This window comes from Lolium rigidum, chromosome 4, assembly GCF_022539505.1.
Source record: "Lolium rigidum isolate FL_2022 chromosome 4, APGP_CSIRO_Lrig_0.1, whole genome shotgun sequence".
NCBI classification, from domain to species: Eukaryota; Viridiplantae; Streptophyta; class Magnoliopsida; order Poales; family Poaceae; genus Lolium; species Lolium rigidum.
The window spans coordinates 230,475,783-230,503,750 of record NC_061511.1 but is presented as its reverse complement, the minus strand read 5'-3'; the positions used below and the strand labels follow the sequence as shown (position 1 = coordinate 230,503,750).

General features: G+C 45.2%; 3 protein-coding genes across 4 annotated transcripts in view; all 3 read left to right on the top strand.

Annotated features, from left to right (window-relative positions):
• The window catches only part of LOC124648383, a 58,516-nt gene extending 54,157 nt beyond the window's left edge, over positions 1 to 4,359 (top strand). Inside the window, exons 6-8 of the mRNA XM_047188162.1 lie at positions 3,203 to 3,253; positions 3,363 to 3,515; positions 4,095 to 4,359. Coding sequence (XP_047044118.1) covers positions 3,203 to 3,253; positions 3,363 to 3,515; positions 4,095 to 4,359 — 469 coding nt within the window. The remainder of the gene's footprint in view (positions 1 to 3,202; positions 3,254 to 3,362; positions 3,516 to 4,094) is intronic.
• Positions 4,360 to 11,741: 7,382 nt separating this feature from the next.
• LOC124707235 (protein IQ-DOMAIN 31-like) lies at positions 11,742 to 17,076 on the top strand. 2 transcript variants are annotated; one of them, XM_047238902.1, is made up of 7 exons: positions 11,742 to 11,851; positions 12,223 to 12,355; positions 12,498 to 12,794; positions 12,968 to 13,171; positions 14,312 to 14,368; positions 14,575 to 15,640; positions 16,591 to 17,076. In XM_047238902.1, the coding sequence occupies exons 2-7, from the start codon at positions 12,275 to 12,277 to the stop codon at positions 16,620 to 16,622; spliced, it is 1,737 nt and encodes a 578-aa protein (XP_047094858.1). In that variant the 5' UTR covers positions 11,742 to 11,851; positions 12,223 to 12,274; the 3' UTR covers positions 16,623 to 17,076. The 2 variants fall into 2 exon arrangements, with proteins under 2 accessions (XP_047094858.1, XP_047094857.1); XM_047238901.1 differs by having other exon boundaries at positions 11,749 to 11,851; positions 12,234 to 12,355.
• Positions 17,077 to 17,698: 622 nt separating this feature from the next.
• LOC124707234 (mitochondrial outer membrane protein porin 2-like) lies at positions 17,699 to 20,962 on the top strand. The gene is made up of 6 exons (XM_047238900.1): positions 17,699 to 17,833; positions 17,944 to 18,011; positions 19,414 to 19,524; positions 19,653 to 19,748; positions 19,934 to 20,142; positions 20,383 to 20,962. Exons 1-6 carry the CDS (start codon positions 17,737 to 17,739, stop codon positions 20,681 to 20,683), a joined length of 882 nt encoding a protein of 293 aa, XP_047094856.1. The 5' UTR covers positions 17,699 to 17,736; the 3' UTR covers positions 20,684 to 20,962.
• Positions 20,963 to 27,968: the final 7,006 nt, after the last annotated feature.

Below are 27,968 nucleotides of genomic sequence, written 5' to 3'. Positions count from 1 at the left end.
CGTTGTTCAACACAATTCCACCACCACAGCACATAACCAAGAGATCAAGCTTGCAGGGAGGAGCAGGGCAAGCCAAGAACTCAACCAACAGCTGAATCCTCTACACCAACAAACCATCTAGGAGCTGGAGTGAGGTATACCAAGCATCATGAACAAACCAGAGAGTTTTGTTCATATATAAGCATACAATGCATCACAAGAGCACAGAAGGGTAGAAAACCCTGTTTGTGTCATCATCTGGCTACAAGGCCAATTGGTGCAAGCAAATATGGGTAAAGACTCTAGGAAATCAGCCTATGGGAACATCAGTCATGCAAAACAGTGCATAACTGAAGAAATCCAGCAAAAGATGAAGTCCTAGTCTAGCCTAGCCCACACACTTAGCACCTACAGCTATTCAAGCCATCAGACTTAGACAAAATCATTGTCTATTTTGATTTCAACATCAAGAGCTACTGGCAATCCAATCAATGGATCACCCAGAAAGCATTTGGTGAGCCACAGCAAGCCAACAAGAGGGGAGCTACCCTGGGGCAGCATATGACTACTGCCAGGGTCACCTCAAACCCTAAAAACAGCCAAACAGTCAAGCCAAGCACAACTATCATCACCCAGAATGGGTTCAAAGTGGAGCTAGGGTCCCCAACTAATCTGGCATCCCTCTAGCTCAACTAGTAATCTGCCCGTGCGTTGCCACGGAAAAATAAAATATATTAATGTACTTCTTTCGTATGAAAAGGAAAAGAATCCAAATCCCCAATACAATACCCCTGAAGGCTGCGCCACTCGCAACCTCCAAGTAAAGCTTCGTTGGATGTCGCCTAATCATGCGAACGTGGTAGCTTCCCTTTCTTACGTGTGGGACCAACAATCTTATCCCTTCCCCTCGTCATTCTCGTCCATCGACAGGCCCCAGATCACACACCATGGGAGAGAGACAAGGGAGCTCGCCGGTCGTACTCGACGGAGCACGACGCGTCTCCGTCCCCGTGACGACTGGCCTTGGCGGAGCGCGCTGCCGCCTCCTTCCCCCATGCCTCTCACGCATCTCGTTGCCCTTTATCCCTCGTGGCGCCTCTCATGGCCATGTCCTCCCCACGACCCGGTGCTTGCACACCGCCCCTCCTCTCTTCCGCCAGTGCTCTACACCTCCTCCCCAGCTTGCTTGTGCCCTGCACCACCTCTCCCACAATTGGTGATGTTCGTTACAGCGAGATCAGCGTGTTGCCGCTGCAAGAACAAGGGCAGCGGCGGGGTAGCAGGCTGCGTACCCCCACGACGCTCCATCGTTGTGATGACGAGGACATGAACGCAATGGGAAGGCAGGTCCTCCGGCACGATCCACGCACCACCACGGAGACGTCGTGCTCCACTACTACGGCTGCCCGTTTGCCCGTTGATTCTCTTCCATGATCCACCTCTGTTGGAGCCATGCATCTCATCGGGGGTGAAGATGATAACCACGGGCGGTGCTGCAAGGCGGTCAGTGGTGTGGAGCTACATACATTGGGCTGCAGTGCTGCAAGTCATCGGTGGGAAAGCCGCGAAGGGAGGATGGCGGTGCTACATCGGCCGACCAGGGCAAACATCAGCATCTTGTTCTTGTCTTGTCCCTCATCTACCTAACAACCAACGCATGCCAAATTTTTTTCTTTATAATTTATATTTACACCATAGATTAATTCTCTATATTAATATTTATTTATTTCACTCTTTTCAAAAAAATGAAGTTGAGTCCACAAATGTATCGCCAGCAAACAATGAAATAGCAAGCCATTTGATCAGCAGATAGATTTAGGAGCAAAAACTGCAAACTCCTGTTAGAAAGAATGGATTTAACATGATCTGGGACAATACAAATCTTGCTCAAGGTACCAAGCATTGCTAAAGATATCATTTTCCTACACACTGTTTCAGTTCAGTTCACCGATCCCACATTATAAACAATGCACCCATGATCCTTTCCTGGCTATTACATGAAATCTCAATACCTAAACAGTACCTAAAAGATATTGATCCATTGCTCCAGTTTCAGTCTGCTCAAGATCTCTCGCATGTAACATATTGGCATACGTTTTCTTTTTGACCCAGAAGACTGCGAGGCAACAACCCCACAGCAAAACTTTATGAAAATCTCAAATACAGAAGGTTAAAAGAAAAGGACAAGAAGGTTAACATATTGGCATACGTACGTAGAGATCTTGAATCAGCATCGACTTAGTGCAGCAGTAGCGGAAAGCCCATGTTTGTCCTTGAGGGTGGACGCTACAATCTTCACTATGTCTCGAAAAATTGTACTACTATTTTTACCTGGGTGTTTCACGGGATCTGCTTAACCACCCCAGCAGGGCCGCCGGGGTCTCTTTCTATCAATTTCTTTGCCAGAAAGATGATAGTTCTAAGAGAACGCAGATATAGCATTATCGAAAACATAATGCGCCGTCAATACATTTTGCAAGACAAGAATAATAAAAGTTGGTTATCACATCTCATCTCCCTGATTATTCTTGACAAAAGTAAATGACCCTCCTCGGTTAAGTTAAATAAAGGGAAAATGAAACTTACAACAGACAAAGCTAAGCATGTTTCTTTCACTAAACATATCCTGGTAAGGTTTCCTGAATGCCGTACAGTCCCATGACTTCACAAGGAAATACCATTTTCCTGCATACCACAAGACACAAACATTACTATCTCAAATAGGGAATTGTCCAGCATTGAGTACATATCTCGTCCCCTGTTATTCTCTTGACTCGGCGCCCTAGACATGGTACAGTACAACATATTACTAATTTATATGCATAATGTTTTTCAAACCACACATAACTGCTGGTAATATAGCTACATCGAAGGCTTTATGGTATATTGCAAGACATAGAAGTACAATATTGAATACAAGTCACCGTAGTTATTCTATAAATTCATTCCCACCAAGGCGGAGGCATCTACACGTGCACCACTCAGGCACCTCCTAATACGCCCGCCCTATAGGCAAAGCCACAGATCGCATGCATCGATCGGCAATGAGTGGCGATCAATAGGCGGGTGAAGCAGTTGATAATTCCATACGTCGGAAATTCATCAATCTCCCATGTTATTTGTAAAGAATCTAGAGATGATCATTAGAAAAACTATGTCAGTGTCAGTTGGATGTTCCAAAAACCAGTGTATATTAAGTTCAATGTAACACCCTTTTTCTTAGGAATATGTCAAAGATAGCTCCAAGGGCTTATGCTGCAACTCCGCCCATCTGGTACAACACTAAAATTCTCCAACCCTGCTGATCGTAATTTCACCATTTTTATAGCCAAGAGCACAATATTTCCATTGTGATTACAGACATGATAACAAGCATTTTACAGTTCGGACTCACCTCCTGTGCAGGTTCCAATGCCGAATCCAAGTTTGTATCTTACTCTTGTTGGGACAACCTCGTATGCATCACCATCCATGTCTGACAATTACAACGTTGCAAATCTGAATGAATGGGAGACATCATGTTGGATAACAGAGAGGTATAAACCACTGCCAGAAGATTATGCATGGGCTCGCAGAGGGCAGTGAAAGAGCAGCTCCGCAGTGGCGGCGTGGAAGAACATGGGAGTGTACTAAGGGTTGATCAGAAACACCTTCACAAATAGCAGCTTCACTAAAGCCTCCACCAATATATGATATTGCTGATATCCATGAAAGAAAAGCATCCATATATTTTGTCCAACCATTGCATTGTACAACAAAAGCTAAATTGCAACCAGAGCTCATTTTCATAAATTACCTTTTTTGAGACAAAATTAAACATGGAACTTGATGATGAATCAGAACGCCGTCCTAGAGGATTGGAGAATATCAAAATCGGTGGCATGCTGTAAGGTCCATGGGTATGGAAAACAACTAATGTCACCTCATGTAGTACTGCTGAAAGCTTCTGCAGAGATCATGAATACAGTTACAGTTTGAATTAATACGATGGATCAATCAAGAATTCAGATCACAAATGATTAATCAGGAGGGCATTACCTGCCCTGCCACTTCAGTTACACAAAAACTCCTGCAAAGTTTCAAATTGGTTTATGAATTACGGCAAACTTTTCTAGTGGGAAAGGCTACGCCTGGTTCTCATCACAACAAATCAAATCAGCTGAGTACATGACTAATTTACAGGTAGGGAAGCCGTTGAAGAACTTCATGATCATCTCCCGCAAGGGCATGGTGGGCGTCGTCAGCAGCATGCCGCCGAGGCTTGAGGCGAACGGAACCGAACGAGCGCCTGCTGAGGCGAGAACTGGGGTCAGAACGTTGAGCTATGAGAGGAGCTGCTGTGCAACGACACCACCGAGAAAAGCCCTGCAGCAGCACTGAAGACACGAGCGAGAGGAACCCGGCTGACCATGGCCGAGAAAGAAGATGCGGGTGCGGCGAGATCATGGTCGGGGAAGGCCCGGGCTTGGGGGTTCTGGGACACTGCCGTCGTGTTCAACCAGCCAGAGGAGGTGGACGTCACCAGTGGCCGGAGATCGACGCGGTGGCAGACGGAGGAGTTGAGGCGCGATGTAGCGCCGCCGCCAAGGTTATGAGCCATCACGGGGGAGAGATGGATTGTTTCGTGGCGAGGTTTGGAAAGCTTGCGAGCGTGCGGTGTTACCTGCCTGATGATATGTGTAGTCCAAGTTCATTTTTTTTTTTTTTGAGATGAAGTTCATTCTTTTTAAGTACGTAGATGTAGATATGGTATGGAGTAGCATATTTGGTACTACAAGGGAGGAGGCAAGTAAAGATTGATTTGATACAATAGATGGATAGTGAGGTGAAGGAAATAAATGCAGAGCGTTTGGAAATGTACCGTGATTGATTCAGATCATAATTGCCATTAGCATTTGGAATGTCTGAGATTTTTTTTCTGGGCAAGGAAATATATCATTCCTAATTAAGTGATAGCGTGATTGATTATACCATGATTGCTACCAAATTAGATCCAACGAAACGGAGACCGTGAGATTATATTGAACGGACATGATGCTTCGAATGACGACCATCAAACGCGTTGAGTGTCAAACGACCAACTCCAATTTAATAGTAAAGATTAAACAAATTATAAGAGTCATCACTGCAAGCAGTTCATCTCATTTATCCAATAAACAAGGATAAGCTTTACAGATAAATGAAAGAGATAGATCACCAGTAACTGGAACACTTACTCATGATCCAATTGATCACTGGAAGCAACAGCAATTGCTTGAGCCAACCACAGCACACACCAGCACAAGGCCTGGTGATGCACAGTCACCAGAATAAGCCAGACAGGCATAGGCAGTAAATAAAGCAAGCATTGATCAAGCAGCTGTTGATCACTGGATCACCAGAGCTTGCTAAAGCATGCTAGAACCCAATCCTAGCATTATATTGACCATATAAAATAAACAGACACATTGCTTAAGGAATTGCATCACAGATAATCCATTAATAACCTGATAATTGTATCCAGAAGCACATCAAAGGTATGATGAACCACTGGATCATGATAAACCAATAAACCACTTAGTGCTCATCCTTTAATCATACCAGTAAGCCAACAACAATGCCCAGATAAGCATGCTCATGAATTGGAGCACAAGAATTAGCCACAGTAGCTCAGGCACTTGTAATTATGCAAGAACTATACACTATAATCAAGCCATGGCAATTTAAATGAACACACTTGAGGATCTGGCAGGATTCTCAACAAGAACAAAGGCACAGGAGTGGAATTAAGCAAGCAGTACTAGCACAGTAAGTGCTTAGGCTAGAAATTCTTACACAGAGATAGCAATAGCAACAGCATGCGCACAGCAACAGCAAGCATCGCCACAGCAAGCACAGCTAGCTAGGCGCAGCGACGAGCGCAGCAGACGACGGCGAGCATCTCCACGAGGTGGAGTAGCCGTGGCCAGAGCTAGAGGATGGAGAAGAAGGACGATAGAGAGAGAGAGAGAGGGAGGCGCACTCACCGGAGTCGAGCAGATAGGTACGGCCATGGCGGCCATGGCGGCACACGCCAGAGCGCGGCGGCGCCAAGCCCAGCCAGGCCATGGCGGCACCACGACATCACCCGCACCACGGCGGCGAAGCCAGGGCGGAGTCCAAGCACCAGGAGCGCCAGGAATGGCGGGATCGAGCGGATCCCGTAACCCTAGCACCAGACGAGGACGAGACCGTGAGCAGCAGGTCGCCCGCGTCAGATCGACGCGGATAGGATTGACCGCCGTCGTGTGGCGCGTTGATTGCGCTCCATGGCGGGGGCCAAGTCCGGCGAACCTCGCCGGAATCGAGCGGCGACGGCGGTGGCGACGCAGGTCGCCAGAGCAGGTTAGGGTTAGGGTTCAGTCGCGCGAGGAGAGGGGAGAGGAAGAATGGGCCGACCGAGCCCAAAGGGTGGCTCGGGTGCGACCTAACCCGTTGGGCCACCCTGACAGGTGGGGCCCAAGGGCATTTAGGTCATTTCCTAAATTACAAAAATGCAGAAACTTTGAATAATCATAGAAAATTATTAATAGCTCTAAAAAAATAATTAAAAATATGAAAATAGATCAACATAAAATTCTCTATCTAAATAAAATATCAAAGAGAATTTTTGAAGACAATTAAGAATGAGTCTTAATTTGAGGATTTAAATAATCATTTAAATCACACACATAATTTTCAATAATAAAAATAAGTCCATTAATGCCTTTGGACTTCAAAACACCTTGACAACATTTCAAGGTTGTATTTATCCTAAATCAAGTATCCCTAAGATGTTCTTAGTATTTAACCTCTCATAAAATAACAACGACATCGGAAGGGGAAACAAACCCTAAAACTGGAATCATGCATTATTGCTTCTTTAACCATTGCCCTTATCGGACAATGATGCTATTTTTCAGAACAAGAGGACAAGGGTCAGTCCATACCTTCAAACTGCAAAACTTTGCAGTGTTTAGGCAAGTTCATCACTTGCTCATGTCATTTGAGTATTTCTATCAAATTACTTGCAAAGTATTATGGTTATCACTATTGCACAAAAATCAAAACCACTACTTTCATAACTATGAATATGACTAAGTGGTGGGCAATGGAACCATGGATTATGTTGATATGGTGGAGGTTCCATTGCACGGGTTTATATCCATCTAGGATTAAACAACAAATGTCGCCGATGATTCTTGTGCCGTAATACCCGTGTTAACCATAAGATCCGGAGTGGGACGGAGTAGTCAAAAGTGTTTCCACCTCTCGTTCATCAACGGATGCGCTTACCGTAGCAGCTTGTGTCTTGCGGAGTAACTTGAGGGTGGGGAGCCCCTTCTAATTCCCCACGGTATAGCTGTTGCTTACCGTAGCGGTTGTTGCTTGCGGAACAACTTGAGGGTGGGGATCCCCTTCTAATTCCCCACGGTAATGTGGTCTATGATGGGTTGCAGCTACCGGCGAAGGAGTTTGGTTAACGAGTCCCAAGCCGTTGTCGTGGTCGGGGTCCACCCTGAAATTACGGGAATAATGGGACCGACGAGGACCCGGGGTCGGGGTATGCAACAAAGGGTGGGTGTTCGAGGTAGCGGAGGAACATGATTGGCTAGACCTTATACCGGGCCTCACACCGAAGGAAGTGTGGACGGGAAAGCTGCCCGGTTGGCACCAAGGTTAAGATCTCTTATGGGTAAAGCAACACACCTCTGCAGAGTGTAAAGAAGCGTGACTTGTCACTCCCTGTTCCGGGATTGAGGAACTGCGAACGCGGCCGGAAAGGAGCTCCATGAAGTTCTAGTAAACCGGTGAAGGCTGACGGACATAGCTCTTTGAAATAAAAGCAATCTCTTGAAGAAATGTTTATCAAAACTTGCATTGGTATTAGACTTTCTGGTCTAATATCGTAGCTAGTGCATTAAACACCTCTTATCTATAATGAACTTGTTGAGTACGCTCGTACTCATACCACTCTTAAATCCCATGCTTAGATTGTCTGAATCATCTGGAGGAGGACTACGACAACAATGATGGAGCCGAGATCATCGGCTACGAGGAACCAGACCTCTCAGGAGGTGTTGAAGGCGTAGACTACATCATCGTCTACGGATCCGGGGAGGCTTCCGGAGGAGAACAAGCCTAGAGATATCTGAGGAGTAGTAGTAGCCGAGCAGCACAAACTCTTACCATGTAGCTGCTCGATTAAATAAATGTTTAGTTTAATGAGACTATGGTATTGTAAGCTAAGTTGGGTTCACCTCGAACCCAGGAGATATCCTCTTAGGACCCAAGAGGAGCTCCGAGACGACTTGTGTTTGTGTATTGTAATAATATGTGAATGAGTTATGGACCTTGCTATGTTCTGTTGTACTACTCTGAGGGATGTGATATTTGCGGAATGGTACTTCGCAAATGTTATATCAACGACTGGCATACTACAACATGCAGTGGTATGCAGGGTCACCACAGCTACTACTTCCTCTAGTACTTGTGGTGTCACTAACAATGTAGAGAAAATCAAAGAGCTCAAGCTCAAATCTCTTCTTTGAAGAAATACTTGAAAAAGGGGAACCGCTGACTGGAAGTGGGGAGCATGGGGCAAGACAACACGGTATCTCCCGCGCTTCTCCACGCGTGCAACCTTTGCATTAGGGCGTGCAAAATCGAACAACAACGGGACACGCCCGCTGAAATTGCAGATTCGGGCGTTCCTTTAGGGTTTGTCCTGAGGGTGCTTTGAGAACCGGTTGAACTACATCGTGAATGGCTTTCAGAACAAACGAGACAAAATCTTTTGAGCCGATGGGAGCCAAGAGACGCCCGTATCATCTGGATTTGTATATGGCTGATCATACTTGCCGCACGATCACATCTTCCTCTTCCATGATAGTAGTGTTTGTCCATTTTAAGATCATCTCCAGCCACGTATCCCAAAGCATCCCCCAAACGGCGCCGGATTTATCGTTTGGGGGACGTGTTCGTTCGTGCCGCGTTTGGGGGACGTCGCTCCCCAGCCGTGTCCCCCAAATGCCACCCCCAAACTTTAAAATACTATTTTTTAGTTTAGTAGATAGAAGAAATGTATAGGTAATAGCGTTTTACTAATATTGCTAATATTCAAAGCGGTGCAACATAAATAAATTACATATAAAAACTTCGAAAAATATAAACAAATTACATATAAAAAATTAAACTACTTCTTCTTTGATGGCCCCGCCTCGTCGTCCTCACGGTGGCGCTTCCTGCTCGTCACCTCTTTCGAAGAGGCGGTGTCGTCGGACGCGTCGGATGAACTTGTGTCCTCCTCATCGCCGACGGTGCTCGCCGGCTGCACCTTCGCCTTCGCTTTCGCCTCCACCTTCGCTTTCGCCTCCGCCTTCGCCCGGGCCGCCGCCGCCTCCTCAGCCGCTTCCTCCTCCTCCTCCTCCTCGCCGCTATCCGGCGGCGGGGAATCATCGCTGCTAGGAGTCACAACTTTGTCCAACCAATGGCGCCATCTTGGTGGCTTACCCTCGCTATCGGTGTCTGATGGCAGCTGAGAGAGGTTGCTCATTGTGAGAGAGGAGAGCTTTCAATGAATGGTGGCCGGTTGCAGATCGGAGAAAGCGCACACGTAGGGGTCTTATTGAGCGCGGATGAACGGCGACACACATATCAAAGAGACCGGCGGTTGCTCTTCCGCAGAGTTCGCGTTCCATTCCGGCGATTCGCGCGTCGATCGACGCGGTTGCCAGTGCGACGATTCCCCTTCCCGGCAACTGCACCGTCTCTAGGTAGGCGACGATTGAACGTCCATCCGTGAGTCGCTGACGGTTCGGTCTCACCACGCCTCGCCTCGCATTTCGCTGTGTCCGGCGTGTCCGGAGCATCCCTGTGTAGCGGGGAAGTGCTCGGGGCACCAGACACCGTATTAGGCCGCGTCGAATAAAAATAGGCTTTGTGGTACGCGGATGAGAACGTTTTTTTGCCCGACGCCCCAAATCCCTTTGAGGGATGCGGCTGGAGATGCTCTAAAGCTGGTTCATAAAGGAACCAACGGGGTTTTGCTACTTTTTTTTGTTGCGAAATAAACTTGTGTTACTCAAAAACATCAGGACTCTGCAACTCTCTTAGTTTCTCATTAATACAATTTCAGTTTTTCAATTACAAGTATTTGGATAATATTGGATTTCCAGTATGGGCGAGGAGTTGTCACGTGACAATATGGTTCAGCCTCTCAGTTGCCATTCACCGTCAAGTAAAACAATTCAATACCTAGCAATTTGTTAGTTCCGTGTCCTAAGATCGTAACATTTGCTACATTCATCTACAAAAAGATGTTGAACATTTTTCTAATTTTGAATGTATTTATACACTAAAAAAATATCTAGATATATCTTAATTTAGATAAACTTGCGACACTTTTTTCTATAGACATATGTAGTACTATAGTGTTCATCTTACCATATCTGCGGGGCTTGAGTTTGCCTTTTATAAAGCTGACTCATATAACTCATAGCTTGCAATTTTTCTTTTGGTTTCTTTGACTCAAAAAGATAATTAGAAAGAAATTCAATTTCAATCACGGCATTGCGAAATACAAAATGAATATTATTAGATATATCAAAAAAATATTTTTACATGATATCTATAAAATATCATATATGCTGATAGATTTTTTCTAAAGTTTTATTCAAACTTTGCTTAGAGAGACTTTTGTAAAAAAATATAAGAATTATTTATCGAAACACACGTAGTATTTTCAAGCTATAAATCTTATATACTTTTTCCTATGTCAAACCTCTTTCGGCTTAACCAGCTAATCAACCACCCTAATTCAACAACAATGAATTATCTTCGTAGTTTGAGTGGAAGCTAATTGTTTTGTTTGAAACGTATACTACTACAAATGTTTTCAATACAAATCAATTCTCAGCTGAATCCAAGGAAACGGGTGACATGTACACTACAAATCTTTTTTGTCAAAGGTCTCAAGGAGCACATAAAACCAGATTAGGGTTTAAACCGTCACGTAGCGCTCCACCTCCGGTACGGCATGCCACATGAAGAACACATGCAGGTTGCAACGGAAGTCAACGACAGATTAATTCGCCACTGCATGTAATACTGCCGTCCTAACCCGATCATTACACACCGGAAATCACCGCACATGTCGCAGGGCCCCACCGCCCGACACCCTCTTCTTAATAAACTCACGGTCCAACTCCCACGGGAACTCCGCTGTCTCACCTCACCGGTTCGTCTACCACGTGATCCTCGCCGCACCACTGACATGTGGATCCCCACCACTCCCATGGCTCAGGGCTCGCCAGGTAGCCGGTGAAAAACGACGAAAGCCCAGCCGCCTTTTTCCCCCGAAAGAAAAGCAACCGGACCACAACGGAAAAACCTCAGCCCCGCTGACCCGTGGTCCCGCGCGAGGTCCGGCCCCACACCGCCCAGCCTCGTTTTCACCGCGCGGCCCGGTTCAAACCGAAACCCACGCACGCTCCTCGCCTCCCCGACGTGCCGCGCTGGTCCCACATGTCATCGAGACGCAGCGGCTCCGTGGTGCCTCTGGGCCCACCATGTCATATGGGGGCGGTGGGACCCGCGTACTGGCTCACTCTCACTCAGTAGCTCACACTCCCCTTGCAGCTCGCGCAAGCTTTTCTTTGTCGCATTTTCAATTTTTGTTCAGCTTCCTCGCTGCTCTTTTTCTTTTCTTCCTGTCGCCGTCACCTTGCTCTTGCTGCGACACTACCACTACCAGCCACCCAAAGCCTGCCTGTTTGGCTCCCTCTCCCTGGAAGGAATGGAGGCGTAGGAGGGCCGCCAGAGACACACACACCGAAAGGGAGCTGCTAGGGTTCTGCGCCGCCTTCGTCCTCCGGTGAGTCACCCCACACTCCCCAGATCCGGCGCGCCGCCGCCGTCTAGATCTGCGCCGCTTGCCGCTCTAGGGCATGGCTTCCCATGTTTTTCCCCGGTTGGATGTGAGGCTGCATTTGGGGGTGGGAGGATTTCACTTTGAACTGCTCCAAACGTGGATCTCTTCACCCCTTTCCTTTTCTGCGCCTCCTTTGATCCCTTGCGGTGGCTACTTACTATTTTTTAATTTTTTTGTAATAAATTGGCTGTGGTTGCTTTCACTGGGACACTGCTCATGATCTCCGGGGTTTAGGCGGATTCCGCGTTTTCCCGGTGGTTCCTCTCTACATAATTGCCAGCTGAAGCGTAGATCTGTGCTCTGACGTGCTGCAGTTCGACTGCAGGGTCCTAAACCTCCGGTGCGCCGCGCGGCGGTCAGGCTCCGATGGGGAAGTCTCCGGCCAAGTGGCTCAAGTCCGTGCTCCTCGGCAAGAAGTCCTCCAAGTCCAAGGCCAAGGATTTATCGGTATGTCGCCCTTCTCTCTGAGTTCGTACGCCGGTCAGAGCCGAATTTTCTGATGCGACAAAGGAGTCTATGCAATTGCGACTAGAGAGCAGAGATCTGCTTGCTGCAGCTGACGCCTTCGTGTTTTTTGCCCCGTGTGTAGAAGGCCCCGGGGAGCAGAGGGTATGTGGCTGCTGGGACGAACCCCGCGTTCTCCGAGAGCTCCCCGGTGATCTCGGAGCCGGTGCTTGTCACCCCCCACAACAACGATGCCGTGCCGGAGGTGGCAAAGGGCGAGAGCTCCAGCTTCCGAGGTGAACCGGCGGTGGTGGCGCGTGAGGTGAATCTGGAATTGGAGAAGCAGAGCACTGGTGGGTCTGATGTGCTGTCCAATGACCTGGAGAGGGTCAAGGAAGAGCAGGCAGCCGTCAAGGCGCAAGCTGCCTTCAGAGGGTACCTGGTAAATGCTTGACACTGCTCCTAACTTCCTATTCATCTGAATCCTGCATATGCACATGACCGTCTCGACCTCTCGTTGAGCCTATTAAGCTACTATAAAAAAGGAACATGCCATAGCTACTTGGTTTGTTTTGCTTTGCATCCATACTAAGTTTTAGCACCATATTGGTCCAGGCACGCCGGGCGTTCCGTGCACTGAAAGGAATCATACGGCTTCAGGCGTTGATCCGTGGCCATCTTGTAAGGAGGCAAGCTGTTTCGACACTTCGTGCGACATGGTTGATTGTCAAGTTCCAAGCTATCGTTCGTGGTAGAAATGTCAGACTTTCTAGCGATGCAGTGCAATTCAGTTGGAAGCTTGCTGAGCAGAAGTCTCTGGTAAATCCCTTGCTCATTGTAGTTCATTCAGTACCCAGTGTATTATTCATCATGATAGTACACTAGTGCTCCGTCTTATTTGTACGGCTGTTATAATGTTAACGAATATGGATGCTCATGATTTTATTAGTGCGTGTTTTACCGAGAATACCAGATGTGATGTATGGCTAAACAAAAAAAAGAAAAAAAAAGTTTCAAATAAGTGTGTTGAATCCATATAACGTCAATAGTGTACGTAGTTGGCAGATTGGCATGGTTTTCCTTCAAGTGTCATGCAAAAACAAAAAAACTCCCGTGGATTTTGAATTGGTCTATAATAGATGCAACTGTCAACTTCACCTTGTGGGCTTATTATTATTATTGTTGTAGTTCAGGTGGTCCTTTTCTATTATAACTGTACCTTATTATTGTAGGTATCGATTAGCAGTTAGTAGTCTTCAAATAATTCTTTTGTATGTATCACAATACTAGAGGATGATGTTTTGTACTGAAAATGTTGTTTGGGTAACTTACTAAGTACTGCCACATCACAGTTTTGTATTTCTCACTCCTATGTTTTTTTTACATTGGATATCAGTATAGTTAGTAGCCTTCAAGTAATTCTTTTGTATGTGTCATAATACTAAGAGGATAATGTTCTGTACAGAAAATGTTGTTGGGGTAACTTACTACGTACAGCCGCATTACAGTTTTGTATTCTCACTCCTATAGTTTTGAGATTAGTTGACTAGTTTAATCATATCGTAAGATGGCTACATTCCGTATTCAGTTGTAACTGAACTAAGGTACTTTGTTATGCTTCTTATCATTACAAAGCATCTCTTTATCATTATTGCATATAACATAAAACTATAATTATGTACATTGAACATTTGGAACATTAATTGCTCTTACCTTGTCTATGATGAAGCTGGTCTGGATGCTTCTATATTTTTTTTAATGACTGCCCTTCTGGTTCGAATTAAACAAGTAATAACACTACACTGCCAATTGTGTACATTGTGGTCAGTCTTTTGGAGCTTTTTAATGCTCCCATTTCCATTTTATGCGTAATGTTGATCAAAACTGAAAGATTTGCATGTATGACCTTATATTTGGTATCTTAACAAAAATGTAAATATACTACTTGCCTTTTCTCAGGGTGCTAAACCAGATGCATGGAAGGACAGATTGGCTTCAAATGCGTTTGCTCGTAAGGTATACATGTTTGTGCCTCTATACATAGTTATTTGATTGAGGGCTTGAATATATCAAAACAAATTATCCTGACTCTGTTGTCCGGTCTTTGTGTTCATTCATTGACTAAATGCTTGCCATACTGTCATATTGCTTCTTTGTTGTATGGCTGCAAGTATTCTCTTGATGCCCAAAGTTAACCTTTTCCTCTTTTGTATGTGTTGTAGCTTCTGGCTTCACCGATTCTGGTAGAGGCTCTTCACTTCCAGTATGATGAGAGGGATCCAAATTCAGCCTTCAACTGGTTAGAGAGATGGACCATGAGTCGCATCTGGAAACCCATTTACCAAACAAAGAGAACTGCTGTCACTGATGCCAAGCCGCAGTCAAGGAGGGCCAGCTATACAATGGAAACAGAGTCAGGAAAATTAAAACGGAATGCTCGGAAGAGTTCTGCATTGACAGCTGAGCCTCCTCAAACAAACATGCCGGTGGAAACTGAAAAACCTAGACGGAACCCAAGGAAATTCACTAGCGCTCCTGCTGATTCAGTGCCTGATAGCCAGTTAACTGAACTTGAGAAGGTTAAACGTAGCCTTCGGAAGGTAACAAATTCCATGGCTGAAGCCTCAAAGGTATCAAGTCCTGCAACTGAGACCCTTGACTACCCAGAGGTCCAGTGTGAGAAACCACAACGGGCTGCACAGGAAGTTCCAGTTTATGCTGAGATCCAAGAGCAACACAATGGTGATCTATTGGATAATGCAAAAATGGATATCATGGTACCTGATCTGAAACCTGAAGTGGTAGTTACTTCATATCCAGTAACAACTGAAGAAAAAGTTGATGAGCCGACTCCTGTTGTTGCAGCAGCTGAAATTATGCCTCTGCAGGACATTGATAATGAAGAAAATGCTTTAGTGAACGATATGGAACAGAGATCCAAAGAAGAACCTCTCTCTGTCGAGAGCCTTAAAAATGGCATTAGGAGGTCTTCGTTCTCAGCTAAGCCAGAATACCCAGAGAATGGCTCCAAAAACTCTCCAGCCGTGCCCAGCTACATGGCTGCAACAAAATCTGCAAAGGCGAAACTGCGTGGACAGATATCACCCAGACTTAGCGCTGATTCAGCAGAAAAGACTGTCTACACACGCCGCCATTCCCTCCCTTCCCCTGCCAATGGCAAGCAGAACTCGCACTCGCCGCGTACACAAAGGCCAACTCATCTGAATTCTGGTAACAAAGAGGGAGTGAAAGCCGACAAGTCTATGCTGTCATCAAGAGACGGTACTGGTAAGTAGTATATGATTATTGATACTCATGTTCATATTAGTAAAGTATATTATTATTGCATGCCTTGTGATATTGTGTGATTGAATTATAATCTTCAATATGCACAAATTGTTTTCACATATTTTAAAGTAACTAGTGTAATTGATAAGGATGTTGGTAGAAGCCAAATTCTTGATATGGACATCATATCCTGTCGCCTTTGTTTCTTATACTTCCTCCGATCCATAATAAGTGTTCTAAAACCACGGCGCTTATTATGGATCAGAGGGAGCATATAAAATTGAGACAAACTGTTCCATGCTCCCATATTTGTTTGTAGTCATGGATATTAAAAGGCACCTGACCTTATAAATGGACTATCATCTTTATTTAGTTGCTAGAGTTATCATATAAACTGACTGAACATGTTCATAAAATCGATGCAAGCACACTGTATCCATGAATAGCCTTGGAGCCATTTTCTGAATCGTGTCAAGTTTCCAAAGAACAGGTGGTAAAACGAAGTTTATCACATGGAAGTTCTGCCAAATTATATTACTTGTATCTGCTGCATTTAAATGTTATTTGCTATACAGAAATGAGATGAACTGTTCCATGCCCCTGTTTTAATTTGCAATCCTGGATATAAAAGGCATCTATCCTTTTTATTTATTTCCACAAAAGTAAATAGATAGTTGGCTTATTATCATTGTTAGTTCCACTAGAGTATTCAGATTATCTGACTAAGCTGATGCCTAAAATCACTCGGAGCGTGAATAGCACGCGGGCCATTTTCTGCATCAGATTAAGGTTCCAAGGAATACGTGGTCAAATGAATCATATTAATTTCATTTTGATGTGCTGCAGTCAAATGGTATTATTTTTTTACTACGAAGAGTAGAGGACTGTGCATGATATTTTCCCCACTTTCAGCTTATTCTGCCTTTTTGTAATGCTAATATCATCTGCAGAGAGACCGATGAAGGCCGAGTGGAGACGCTGAAGACAGACGCCAGTCGACCATCACCGAAAACCAGATCCTCCATTCCGTTCGAGCAGCGTGGCGACGTCTGGTTCAGGTGTACGGCGGGTTTCTCCGATAGTGTTTTGCATCTGATGTAAAAAATGCTGCGACAACGGGACCAGCTGCTTAATTCGTTGCGGAGTTCGACTTATTTATAGGGTTTTGCGACATGTCCTGCCTCTGCCTCAGCCTTTGCCTAGTGTCTTGTATAGCTGAAGTTTGTTCATTGTTCCACCCCCTGGTTTGTTTTGGTTCGTTCACGCCTGCGCCCAGAGAGAGACTCCATGCTTTGTTAAGTGAGTGAGAGAATGAGAGAGTTAAGAGAGATGCTGATGTTAGTGAGCACTTGGGTTGAACAATCTTTGCCCCGTTTGGTTGGTTATCCCTGATGCGTTTTTTTAGATGAGCGATTCATGACATATAATTTGGTTTACCAACTGCGTTTGAAACCTGTGTGTGCTTGTCTTGTGAGTGCGATGTGTGCTTGTGGCTGCAGCCTGGGTTTGTTTGTTGCATCATGCCCACTGAAGCAGACAGGCGGAAATACATGCTTTGCACGTTGAAGCAGACGCACATTTGCTGCTTCTACGTTAATTATATCCTCAAGAGAAGTTTATGCGTATAATTTTGGCATATTCTGCCGGGAGAGCTTGTAGTAGCCTTATAAATTGTTATCCAAAACTTGTATATTGCAGACTAGTCCAATTATTATAGGCCTTATCATCAACCATGTCCCATGTAAGGTCGTGAAACAAAAAATTCACCGCCGTAAAAACGACCATCTTTTCACGCAAGAAAACTGAGGAGAACAGAGCCAAGGTCGCCACACCATTCCCCTCTTCCCAAGAACACAACGCGCATCGTCATCCACGCCAGGACGCCGCATCTTCTTTCTCTTCAAGAAAAAGAAGGTCGGGCCAGTCATCCAACGACAATCTCAACCCAGCCGCAGCAGATCTGGGCCGTCCATTCGCCCCCCGCACGCGCCGATAAAGCCTGAGCCCTCTCCTCCCTTCCTTCCCCAGTCATCTCCCTCCCCGTCTCCGCCCCAAATCACATTCCCCTCTCATCTCGCCGCCGTCCTCCTCTCGCCATGGACTCCCCAGCCCCCACCACCGTCCCGGCCTCCGTCCCCGCCGCCGGCCCCGTCGGTCCAGGGCTCTACACCGAGATCGGCAAGAAGGCCAGGGGTAGGCACGCCGTCTGTATTTATCTCCCCTTTTGATTCGGCAGCAGCTTCTGCCGCTGTTTGCTGGGTTCCTGGTTGCTGATGCTCGCCTCTTCTCCGTGGAATCTGCAGATCTCCTCTACAAGGACTACCACACGGACCAGAAGTTCACGCTCACCACCACCGCCGCCAACGGAGCCGTGAGTGCCGCCTCCCCCCCATCCCCACCCCCTTCTCGTAGAGCTCGTCCTGTTCCCCTTCGCGTCGATTAGTTTTGCTTGCTGCGTGTGCGAGTGGATGTTTTCCTGGTCGCGTCCGTACTTACGTGAACAGTGCATTAGGGTTTAGGGTCGGCTCAGGATCGGTTTGGTTCTGCTTTCCGAGCCGCGATTGAGGCTGCTATCTAGGTCGGGAGGGTCTGTGGTTTCCGTGGATAGTTCGCACTTCGCAGCTGGAGATTCGTGCTGGCGTTTGCTGCGGTTGCTACTGGGTTTGGTGGTTTATGTGTTGTTTTTGTGTGGGTTTTGGGTTTGATATTTTGCCACTCTGATGCGAGGCTGCGAGATTGGGTCCTTCTAGGTTGGTTTCCACTGGATGTTTTAGTGTCTAGGCTAGAGCGGATTGGCTTTTTGGATGGCTATGTATGATCCTAGCTGAACACCAGTTTTCGTTCAACTGCAAATCCAGTACTGGTCTGTGTCCAGTTTATGTTTACAGGGTTACAAACTTTGCATGTAGCAGACTTGGTAAACATTGCGATGTTTGCTGTGACTTGTAAGCTAATTCCGTTTCCTCCTATCCTGGTTTACCAATCTCAGTTTGCTCTTTAATTCGAGTCCTGTTATTTTGCTCATGAACTCGTGCTGTTGTGACATGATTGCTGTAGTAAGTCTCTGCTGTCTAAGACCACCTTTGAGATGTATATGCTAGCGAGCCTGAAATTGGGTCTATATCAGCTCAAGTTTGCCCCAGCGTGGAAAAATCTCTTGTGACATGCCCTCGGTTCCTCGCTCATTTCAGTAGTTAAAGCAGTTTTTTTCTTCTGAATATCAATACAAAGCAGGTTTTGTTTCAGTATTTGAATATCTATACGTAGTGAGTAGTGACCGGTTCAATTGTCAGATATAAGCTTTATACTGGTTGAATGCAAGTGAATTTTATTCTGATGCATGTGTAGAATGCGACATTTTCACTTATATGCGTAGCTTTCTAGATTGTGTTCTGTGAGTTATTGGTCTTACTGTCCTGATGTTGTTTCGCGTTTGTAATATCCTGTTGGGCACTGAACTAGATGGTTTCAGTTATGTTTCCATGATGCAACTACTTCTTGCAGTCTAGCACAATCGCATTTATAGAATGCTTGTAGGAATAATTATAGTATTATTATATTTCATTTTGTTCTAAATGCACTCTTTTAAATAAATAAATGAAGTGACTGTAATGCTGCATGCTTGACCTTTCACAGTGCGGTAAGTTCTGGCTAAAACAGGAATTTCTTTGTTAGGGGATTGTTGTAGTGCTGGGTTTGAAAATTGTCTTATTGTTGTAATGACTTGTGTTCATTCTATATTGTTGTAATGACGTTCATTGTATTTTGTACAGGCAATTACTGTTGCAGGCACAAAGAAAAATGAAGTTGTATTCAGCGAGATCCAGAGCCAGCTGAAGGGCAAGAAATATACAGTGGATGTGAAAGCAACTTCAGACTCAAAGGTAGTTCCTCTCTTTTTTCCTTGTATTTGTAACTTGTCTATTTCCATATCTTTCACTGATGTTTACATCTTCTGAAATTGGGGCCCTCTGTTTCATTATCAATGACACTAGTTTTTCCCTTCTACCAGGTTATAACTACAGTCACTATCAATGAGCTGTACACACCAGGCTTGAAGGGAATTATATCTGTTCCTACCCCCTACCAGAAGTCTTCCACTGGAAAGGTATTATCACTTGTACATTTTGTAGCTGAATGTTTAGAACTCAATCTAAATTCTGTCTGATCACCTCTCTTAGCCTGCCTCTGGAAATATAGAGTCACTTATGCAGTTTTACTACTTCTGTGGTTCGATATAAATGTTTAGATTCCAATCTGAGTTCTATTTAATGCCCTTTCTTTTTGTTCCAGGTTGAACTCCAGTACTTGCATCCCCATGCTGGCATCAATGCCAGTGTTGGCCTGAATGCAAACCCTCTTGTTAACTTCTCTGGTGTTTTTGGGACTAAGGCGGTAGCTCTTGGTGTTGATGCTGCATTTGATACTGCCTCTGGGGACTTCACTAAGTACAATGCTGGACTGAGCCACACTAATCAAGATCTCACTGCTTCCCTGAATCTGTAAGTTAGTTCTACCTGTGCTTTGGTGTGACAACACTTCACTAGATATGTAAGTTGTTTGCAGTCTTTACATGTTGTTTACCTTCTACAAGTCTCAATTGCCCTCAGCAGCTTTTCTTGTCAAGTTATGTATCCGATTATTTTATTGCTAAAGAGGGTCAAGAAGCACTTTACTATGTATTGCTGCTTTATTTTCTTCTGCATGATCTGGCACTTATGGTGTTCAATTTGCAAATTCAGGAACAACAAGGGAGACACCCTCGCTGCTTCCTACTACCACCAGGTGCACGGCACCACAGCTGTGGGAGCAGAGATTGCCCACACCTTCTCCAGCAATGAGAACACTCTCACCATTGGCTCGCAGCACGAGCTGGACCCCCTGACCACCGTGAAGGCGCGCTTCAACAACTTCGGCATTGCCAGCGCCCTCCTCCAGCACGCGTGGAGGCCCAAGTCCCTCATCACCTTCTCGACCGAGATTGACACCAAGGCCATCGAGAAGAGCCCCAAGTTTGGTCTGGCCCTGTCCCTCAAGCCCTGATGTGGGTGGGGTTCGGCGTGCTTTAGGATGTTAGCAGTTTGATGGTTACTACCAGCAGCTCTAGTCCAGCGAACAATGCCTGGACAAAACTTGTAATCCCGACTTTGGTGATGCAGAAAACTTATCTGTCGTTGCCTATTATTAGCCTTGTTCAGCTCTTCTCCATGAGGGTCTCTACCCAGTTGATCAGTACCGTACTACTGGTGCTTTTCCTAGCGTATTGCAGTGTCCTGAAATATGAAATTTTCACTTGGATGCAGCGTGCTCGTGTTTGCCTCACTTGGATGCAACGTGCTTTTACTGTTTGCCTTGCTTTTTTAATCTGCAAAGTTGTCCGTAGCTTCTCGTGATTGTTTGAATGTTTGTTGGTTCTCATTTTGTTTTATCTGATCTTGCTTTGCTGATTACTACTACCAGCAGCTCTAGTCACTTATGCAGTTTTACTACTTCTGTGGTTCAGTTTCGTATTTCATGTTCTGAGTAGAAGCAAGAAATAATGCTTTGGTACAGAATGTACATTGCAAGTACCGGCGTGGAACTTATCAGCCAGGCCCGACTGGAAAAACCGGGCCATGATTTATTTTCGTACGATTATACGGGAGAATATTTGTGGCGATTTACATGACCCTTTGTGGGAAAAAACACACAAAATGACCTTCCACCCAAAGTCGCCACAAATATGTCTCTAACCCTTTTGTGTGGCGACCTTGCCGTAGGCCGTCACACCTGTCTATGTGGCGCCTGTGGGAGGGGCGCCACACATTGTCAGTAGGCAGGCTCGAGCTGCCACGTATAACAGAATGTGTGACGCCCTTGCGAAGGGAGCCACACAGAAGGGTGTGGAGCCACACAAAAAGGTTAGAAACGTGAAATAGTTTGCCTATAGGGTTATTTTGTGCAATTTTTCTATAAGAGGGTCATTTTTGTGTAAATCGCCAATATTTGTAGATGTAGAAAGAGTACATGAGGAATTTTAGATTGTGATTGCAAGGACGCATCCTATTAGCGTCACACATTGAACATAACCGTGAGCGCACACACGACGCAAGAGTGCCTTTTAGCTCACGGGGATCGGCGACATTTGCATAATCTCACTAATTTTCTACTCTAGTGCACACTAGTGGCTATCGGAAGGTGAACATGTTTAGTTATTAGGTTTTAGGAAGATACTTGGCTCGGTGAACTATCTCCGCAATATCTAGCCTTGTATAACATAGTGTGAAGAAAAAAATGTTTCGGTTGCTTATGTTATGTCTCAACTCTCAAGTGCCTCTAAACATAGATTTTAAAACATGCTTTAGTGGGAAATAGAGGAGATAGGTGGATTCATCTACTTCAAAGATTGCCGAATATTCACCTGCCCATATAGTTGAATTTTATTGGGTAATATAGTGGACTTTTATTTGCTTCCTTTTCCTTTGGTAATAAAGTACTCACACCAAAATTTAAACTATGTAGCGATAAGCTTGCTTTATAAAAGTTAACAGAAAAGAGGCATATGATAACTTTTGATGACTTCCCAAAAAAGTTGGAAGACAGCGGGACAAGAGGCTTTATCTAGCTCATCTCTATCTCTATCTCTATCTCTACTACTTATAAAGGCACGAAGTTGCGTAGAAAAATTCAATCCGAGACGTCCATCTACTTGCATCACACGGTCCACAATGGTTCTTTCTCCCCCTCCCCGTCCTCCCTGAAATTTAGGCACCTTCCTATTCCTATTGCTCAATTACATTCAACAAATATCAGCCTAAACAACCTCGCTGATCACCTCCTCTGTTTAGATCCGAAAATTAAGCCACAAACCGATCCCGCACGCAAAACACACCTCAACGAAGCGAGACCTAGCCGCCACCTCCGTAGACGCCGCCGCCTCCTGCCCCTTGATCTCCACTCTGCAGCCACCACACGCGGAGCGACTAATGCGATCTGGTGAACCTTCGTCTTCCACTCGCCGCTCCCAGAAGTAGGTTGCCGTGGAGGCCAACCTTCTTAGCCATGTCTGGAGGCCACGTCCTCGCCGGCATGGAGACGAAAGCGTCGCCGAGGATGGGGTGATAGCCGCCGCAGCCCGCTTTGTCCTCTCCCTCCAATAGCACTTCACGCCCTCTTGGCCCCGATGCAATGCAGCCGACATCTCTATCCGACCGCCAAGGTCGAATGCCTGGCTATAGTACCAGGACCTCGGCTTCATCCATGTCCAAGACGGCGGGGACACCAGTCCTAACGGACTTGCTAGCACACATTGACGACCAGAGTCCGGCGCACCAACTCAACGGCGAGTGACACCTCCGGAGATCATGTCCAATCAGCCATGATGGTTGTACTGTACTCCATTGTTACGGCAAAATAAAAATTCAGGTTTGAGGTACTCAAATTCAAATGGGGAATACGGAGTATGAATTAGTGGTCCATACATCCATATTTATCATGACAACTTTATACCGTTATCCATGTACGGGCAGATCTTGGAAGAACTAATCCACCACGTGGTATTCTTGGAGATCTCACCAAGAGAAGTTCTTAATTGTCTGGCTTAACACAAGGTAACTTACAGGTATCAGCTCTCAACAAATTGTTTACCTCGATCTGAATTGTGCATTTCGGTTATCTTTGTGTTCCTCTGAACCTAACTTTAATGTATATGTATCAAAGATAAGCAGGGTTATCAAAGCCTGCTACTTCACAATGACAAATGTGCAATATGATGTGCAATTTCCATAACCATGCTCCCAATGATCATTGCATTGGAAAATGGCGAAGCAGACCTGGTCGTCGTAGTTCCGTGGGTGCCGCCCCCTGTTGCCCCTTGCGCTTCACTCTGCGGCCACCACATGCGGAGGATTAATGCGAGTTAAGTTACTTTGTGGCTACATAATGATTTACCGGTGTCTAGCTTATTATTCTACTATATTTATTTATATGTTTGCTGAAGCTAACATGTTTTCATAAGGCTTGCATAGGCTAGAAGAGCTTGAAAATAAAACCCACACGTTTAAGAAAATTCGTTTGAAATGCCATGCTGCAGGCGCAAGTTTTGTACTACTAGGTTCTGATATTTGGGATAAGAATGGAGACCAATTGATATATTATTTGATGGCATGTATAGATTCGTAGTATTGCGCAGTTAAATGTAATAATCTCCACAGTGGGGAGTAGATTGTAGACCAAGTTAACATTCATAGTTATTGATGAATTTCTGTTGTGGAAGTTGAAATGTATTTATGCAGGTTCGAGCACACTGATGGAGTGGCACTTGTCCTGAGGTAAAGTTACGATATTCGCATTGCAGTTTATTATGACCACCGGTTTGCTTCTTTGCAGCTATATACTTGGTCTTCGCGGGCGTTTCTTATTATTTGAAGTAACAACCATCATGTAATATTTTACATTTTCAATCAGTTATGGAACTTTGTCAGACCACTAAACTGATTTAAGGAAAAAAATCAGTATGTTCCATATGGATTAGTTCAACATGATTTCCAAGAGATGTATCATCCATCAGTCCATACTGCGTGTTCTGCCTTCTAGCTCATGATTTTTATTGGTTGATATCTATGTTTGTCTACCTTTCGTCAGTATCTAAGTACAGTTTGCTTCCATTAGCTTAACGTACAACATTTTATGGTCTTCGCATTCACCACTTTTGAGCTTTTTTTTGCACCTATTTGATTCATCATATTGTTGGTTTCAATTGGCTTGTTGTGCTTTTGTACTTTTTATTTACATGCCAACTATATAATGAGATGTAGCATATTTTTTTGCAGGGATTCTATAACACATCATGGTTGTTCAAGTGTATGTGATTTTTTTTCTTTCTAACTAAGAGCAACAGATTGTCCTAAAAAGATCTGTGCATAAGGATTTATCTGTTTGCTAAATTCATGTATTCCCCTTGCAGAAATTGGTTGGACTTGGTTACATGACTTTCCAAGTAATATAAATTTGCATTTGTCAATATTGTTTTGTCCTGCTTTATTATTATTCTGCATGGCTCAAGCTATACTATATGCACTTACTTCAAATGGAATTGTGAACACTTTTTCTCATACTACCCTTGTAGTTTGTGTTTGTGCTATGATGATAGATGAGAAGATGCATGGATCTTTTCTGTTTCATATTTCTCTTATTTTTTCTATCTTTGCGCAACTGATTTACAATAATGTATGTTTAGCAACATGGATTCTAATATTGGCAGTAACTTATGTATGCTGCTCTTTCCTGTGCAAGCTCTCATATATGTAGATGCAAAGTCCTAGGTTGTATTTGTGGTGTTTAAGGTTATGTTTGTACATAGATGGCACGTTCATTTTTTCTATCAATGTATTGAGAAATTTGTAGTTAATTCTGGTGAATCAAACAAATTTAAAAAAGAGTGTTTCAGGTTCTGGATAAATGATTAGTTCAATCTTTAGAATGTTGATACCATGTCATTAAATTTTTGTGGCTTATTGATTATATATTTTAAACGTTATAGCTTAATTACATACGGAGTATTTCATTTCTGTAGAAACACATTCTATACTTCAGTGGAAATAATAAGTAATATAATTTGAACATATATTTTTGGTTCCATGATATTTGTTGAGAGGTTCCTTGCATGTATATTGGTGGTGGCACTCATGAGACCACTCACCATGTCGACTCACAAGTTAGGAATGGAGGTGGCAGTCAGTGCAATGCTAATATTGTCTTTGCCTAGGTGATAGAATGGATGAAACACTCACTACATCACCAAAACCTTGTCGAGTGATTCTTACTGTTAAGATAATAAAGTAATTAATGATATTTGTATTCAAAACGTGCGTTGCACGTGCACGCTTACTAGTTTTAGAAAGCGTCTTCTTTACGGGACATCCTGGCCTAGGGCTCAATAGGATTGATAGAATACTTATATCAAAAAGTGGCAACTTCTTTCGCAGAAGCTCATCTCCAAAAAAATCCGAGGGTCTGGAGCGATTTGAGGATGGGAGCAGACCGAGAAGTTTTTCTTGGGTGCGCACGAGTGAGGACAAAATGAACAGAAAAGATATGTGTTGGTTTGTGGGGCTAGTCTAGAGACCCTAAAGAGCTGCCATGGGTAACAGCCCGGCCAGGGGTGATCGGGTGTTACATTTGGAACCAGAGCCGACCTTTACGGTTACACGACATGTGCAGGTCACGGGATCGGACATGTGACACATGTATGGTTTGGCCCGTCGTGGCACACGGCATGGCACATGTGCCGACACTTACGCACAAACATGTGCCAAGACGGGAAGTTCCTGGCTTGGGGATGATCCACGAGGACATCGATCTTCTAAGAGGGATGAGCGTGACATCCTGGTCCAGGGCTCAATAGGATTGATAGGATATTTATATCAACAAATTGAAGCTTCTTTTCCGAAAGCTTATCTCCAAAGAACTTCGAGGTACGTGCTTGGCCTGGAGTGATTTGAGGATGTGAGTTTTTGACACAAAGGACCCACTGAATTGTCAAAAAATACCGCCTATGAGTGCAAATTCCAGAAAAGATCACCTTCGGTGTGACGACACGACCTCCAGGCGACACGTAGCACCTGCCACCGTTAGTCGTTTGTGGCAGGGCCTGCCGTCGTGCAAGGTGGTGACATGTTTGCTGACCAAGGTTGCCGTCGAGCGTGGTGACAGGGCCTGCCGTCGTGCAAGGTGGCGGCATGTTTGCTTACCAAGGTCGCCGCCGAGCGTGGTAGGCCATGCAACCGTTGACTAAGTCAACATGCTACCATGGCAATCGGCCGACAGAGGCTGTGGCGGCATCCATGTACATTTCTGGTACTGGTACCACCTACGATAAGTCAGAACATGTACTTCTCTTATTATACATGTGCGCGTAGGTATACGTGTTAGGAAACCAATGTCGCCTCGAGCTTTCGCGGAACTATGGCGTTTCCTAGAATAACGTCCCATGTTAGACGTACATTTGGTGACGTTTGGTCATGAACCTTGCCTTCCCGCGTAGTTAAGGTACCAATTGACAAATGATCTTCTAGACCTGCCGCTATGGACAACGGCGGCATAGCCCACCACGCTCGACGGCGACCTTGGTAGGGAAACATGCCACCACCTTGCAAGACGGCAGGCCCTGCTGGCCCTGCCGCCACGGCAGGTGCCACCTGTCGCCTGGGGGCTGTGCCACCACGCGAAGGTGGTCTTTTGTGGCATTTGCACTCACAAAGTGTCTTTTTAACAATCGGTGGGCATGGTAGTCCTTTGTGGCAAAAATTCTAAGGGTGAGTGCGCTATGAGTGATGACAAAGTGCACAGAAAAAATATGTGTTGGTCTATGAGGCTAGAGGAAATAGCGCATAACACCAGTTGTTGGTGAATCTTTTGCATAGAACCACATGTTGAAGTTTGTTTTGCACAAAACACCATATTTCCCTGTAATCTTTGCAAGAAACACATAAAACAGAATTAGCTATTTGACACAGCAATTAGGTGAGTGGTCTGGTTCGATCAATCTGGTTCGACCAGTATATTCTTCTACTAACCAAGTGTTGTAGTGTAACGTGCAAAAAAATACCTCTATATTAACACAATCAACATATCCATTTGGTTAACATATCCATCCAAAAGCTTGAGAAGATCATATTTATCCAGATTTAGTATCTCACTTCAAACACAAAAGTAAGAGTCAAGATAATTTGTTCTGCATCAGCCATGCCACGCTGACGGGCAGCGCCACCCTGTGCAGCCGCTCCGCCTTGTTGGTGCCACTCTCGGATGCCTCGAAATCGTTTTTCTTCTTCCCCATGGTGGTGCGGTGGCGCGCGGCGGTGGTGGTGGGAGTGGAGGTGTGGGCGATGGAAGGAACGATGCCGGTCGACTTTCAAGGCCGACCGCTCGCGGGAAACGATGCCATTGAAGGCGGCGTAGAACCCCAGCCGCCGCATGCCAGTGCGCGCTCAGAAGAGGCAGCCGCCACATTGATGGCGAAGGCTACGACGCAGACGTGGAAGTGCTGACCGCGGAAGCGATGGCCGCGGAAGCGATGACCTCGATACAAGCTCGCTACCAGGCGGGCCTGGTGGAGAAGCGAGCGGTCACTTGGGGCGTCCGCTGCGACGCATTCCAGGCGCAAATATGCGTCATGTTTGCGTCGCTGCGGACGCCCCGGTCACTTTGCTTCGCATCGCTGGAGGGGTACCAAACACATTTTCGGCATGCGCAGACGCAAACGGACGCTGAGCAACCATTTGCGTCGCCCCGTTGGAGATGCCCTTACTACTAGGGCCTGGTCATCCAATTGCTGTGTCAACAAAGG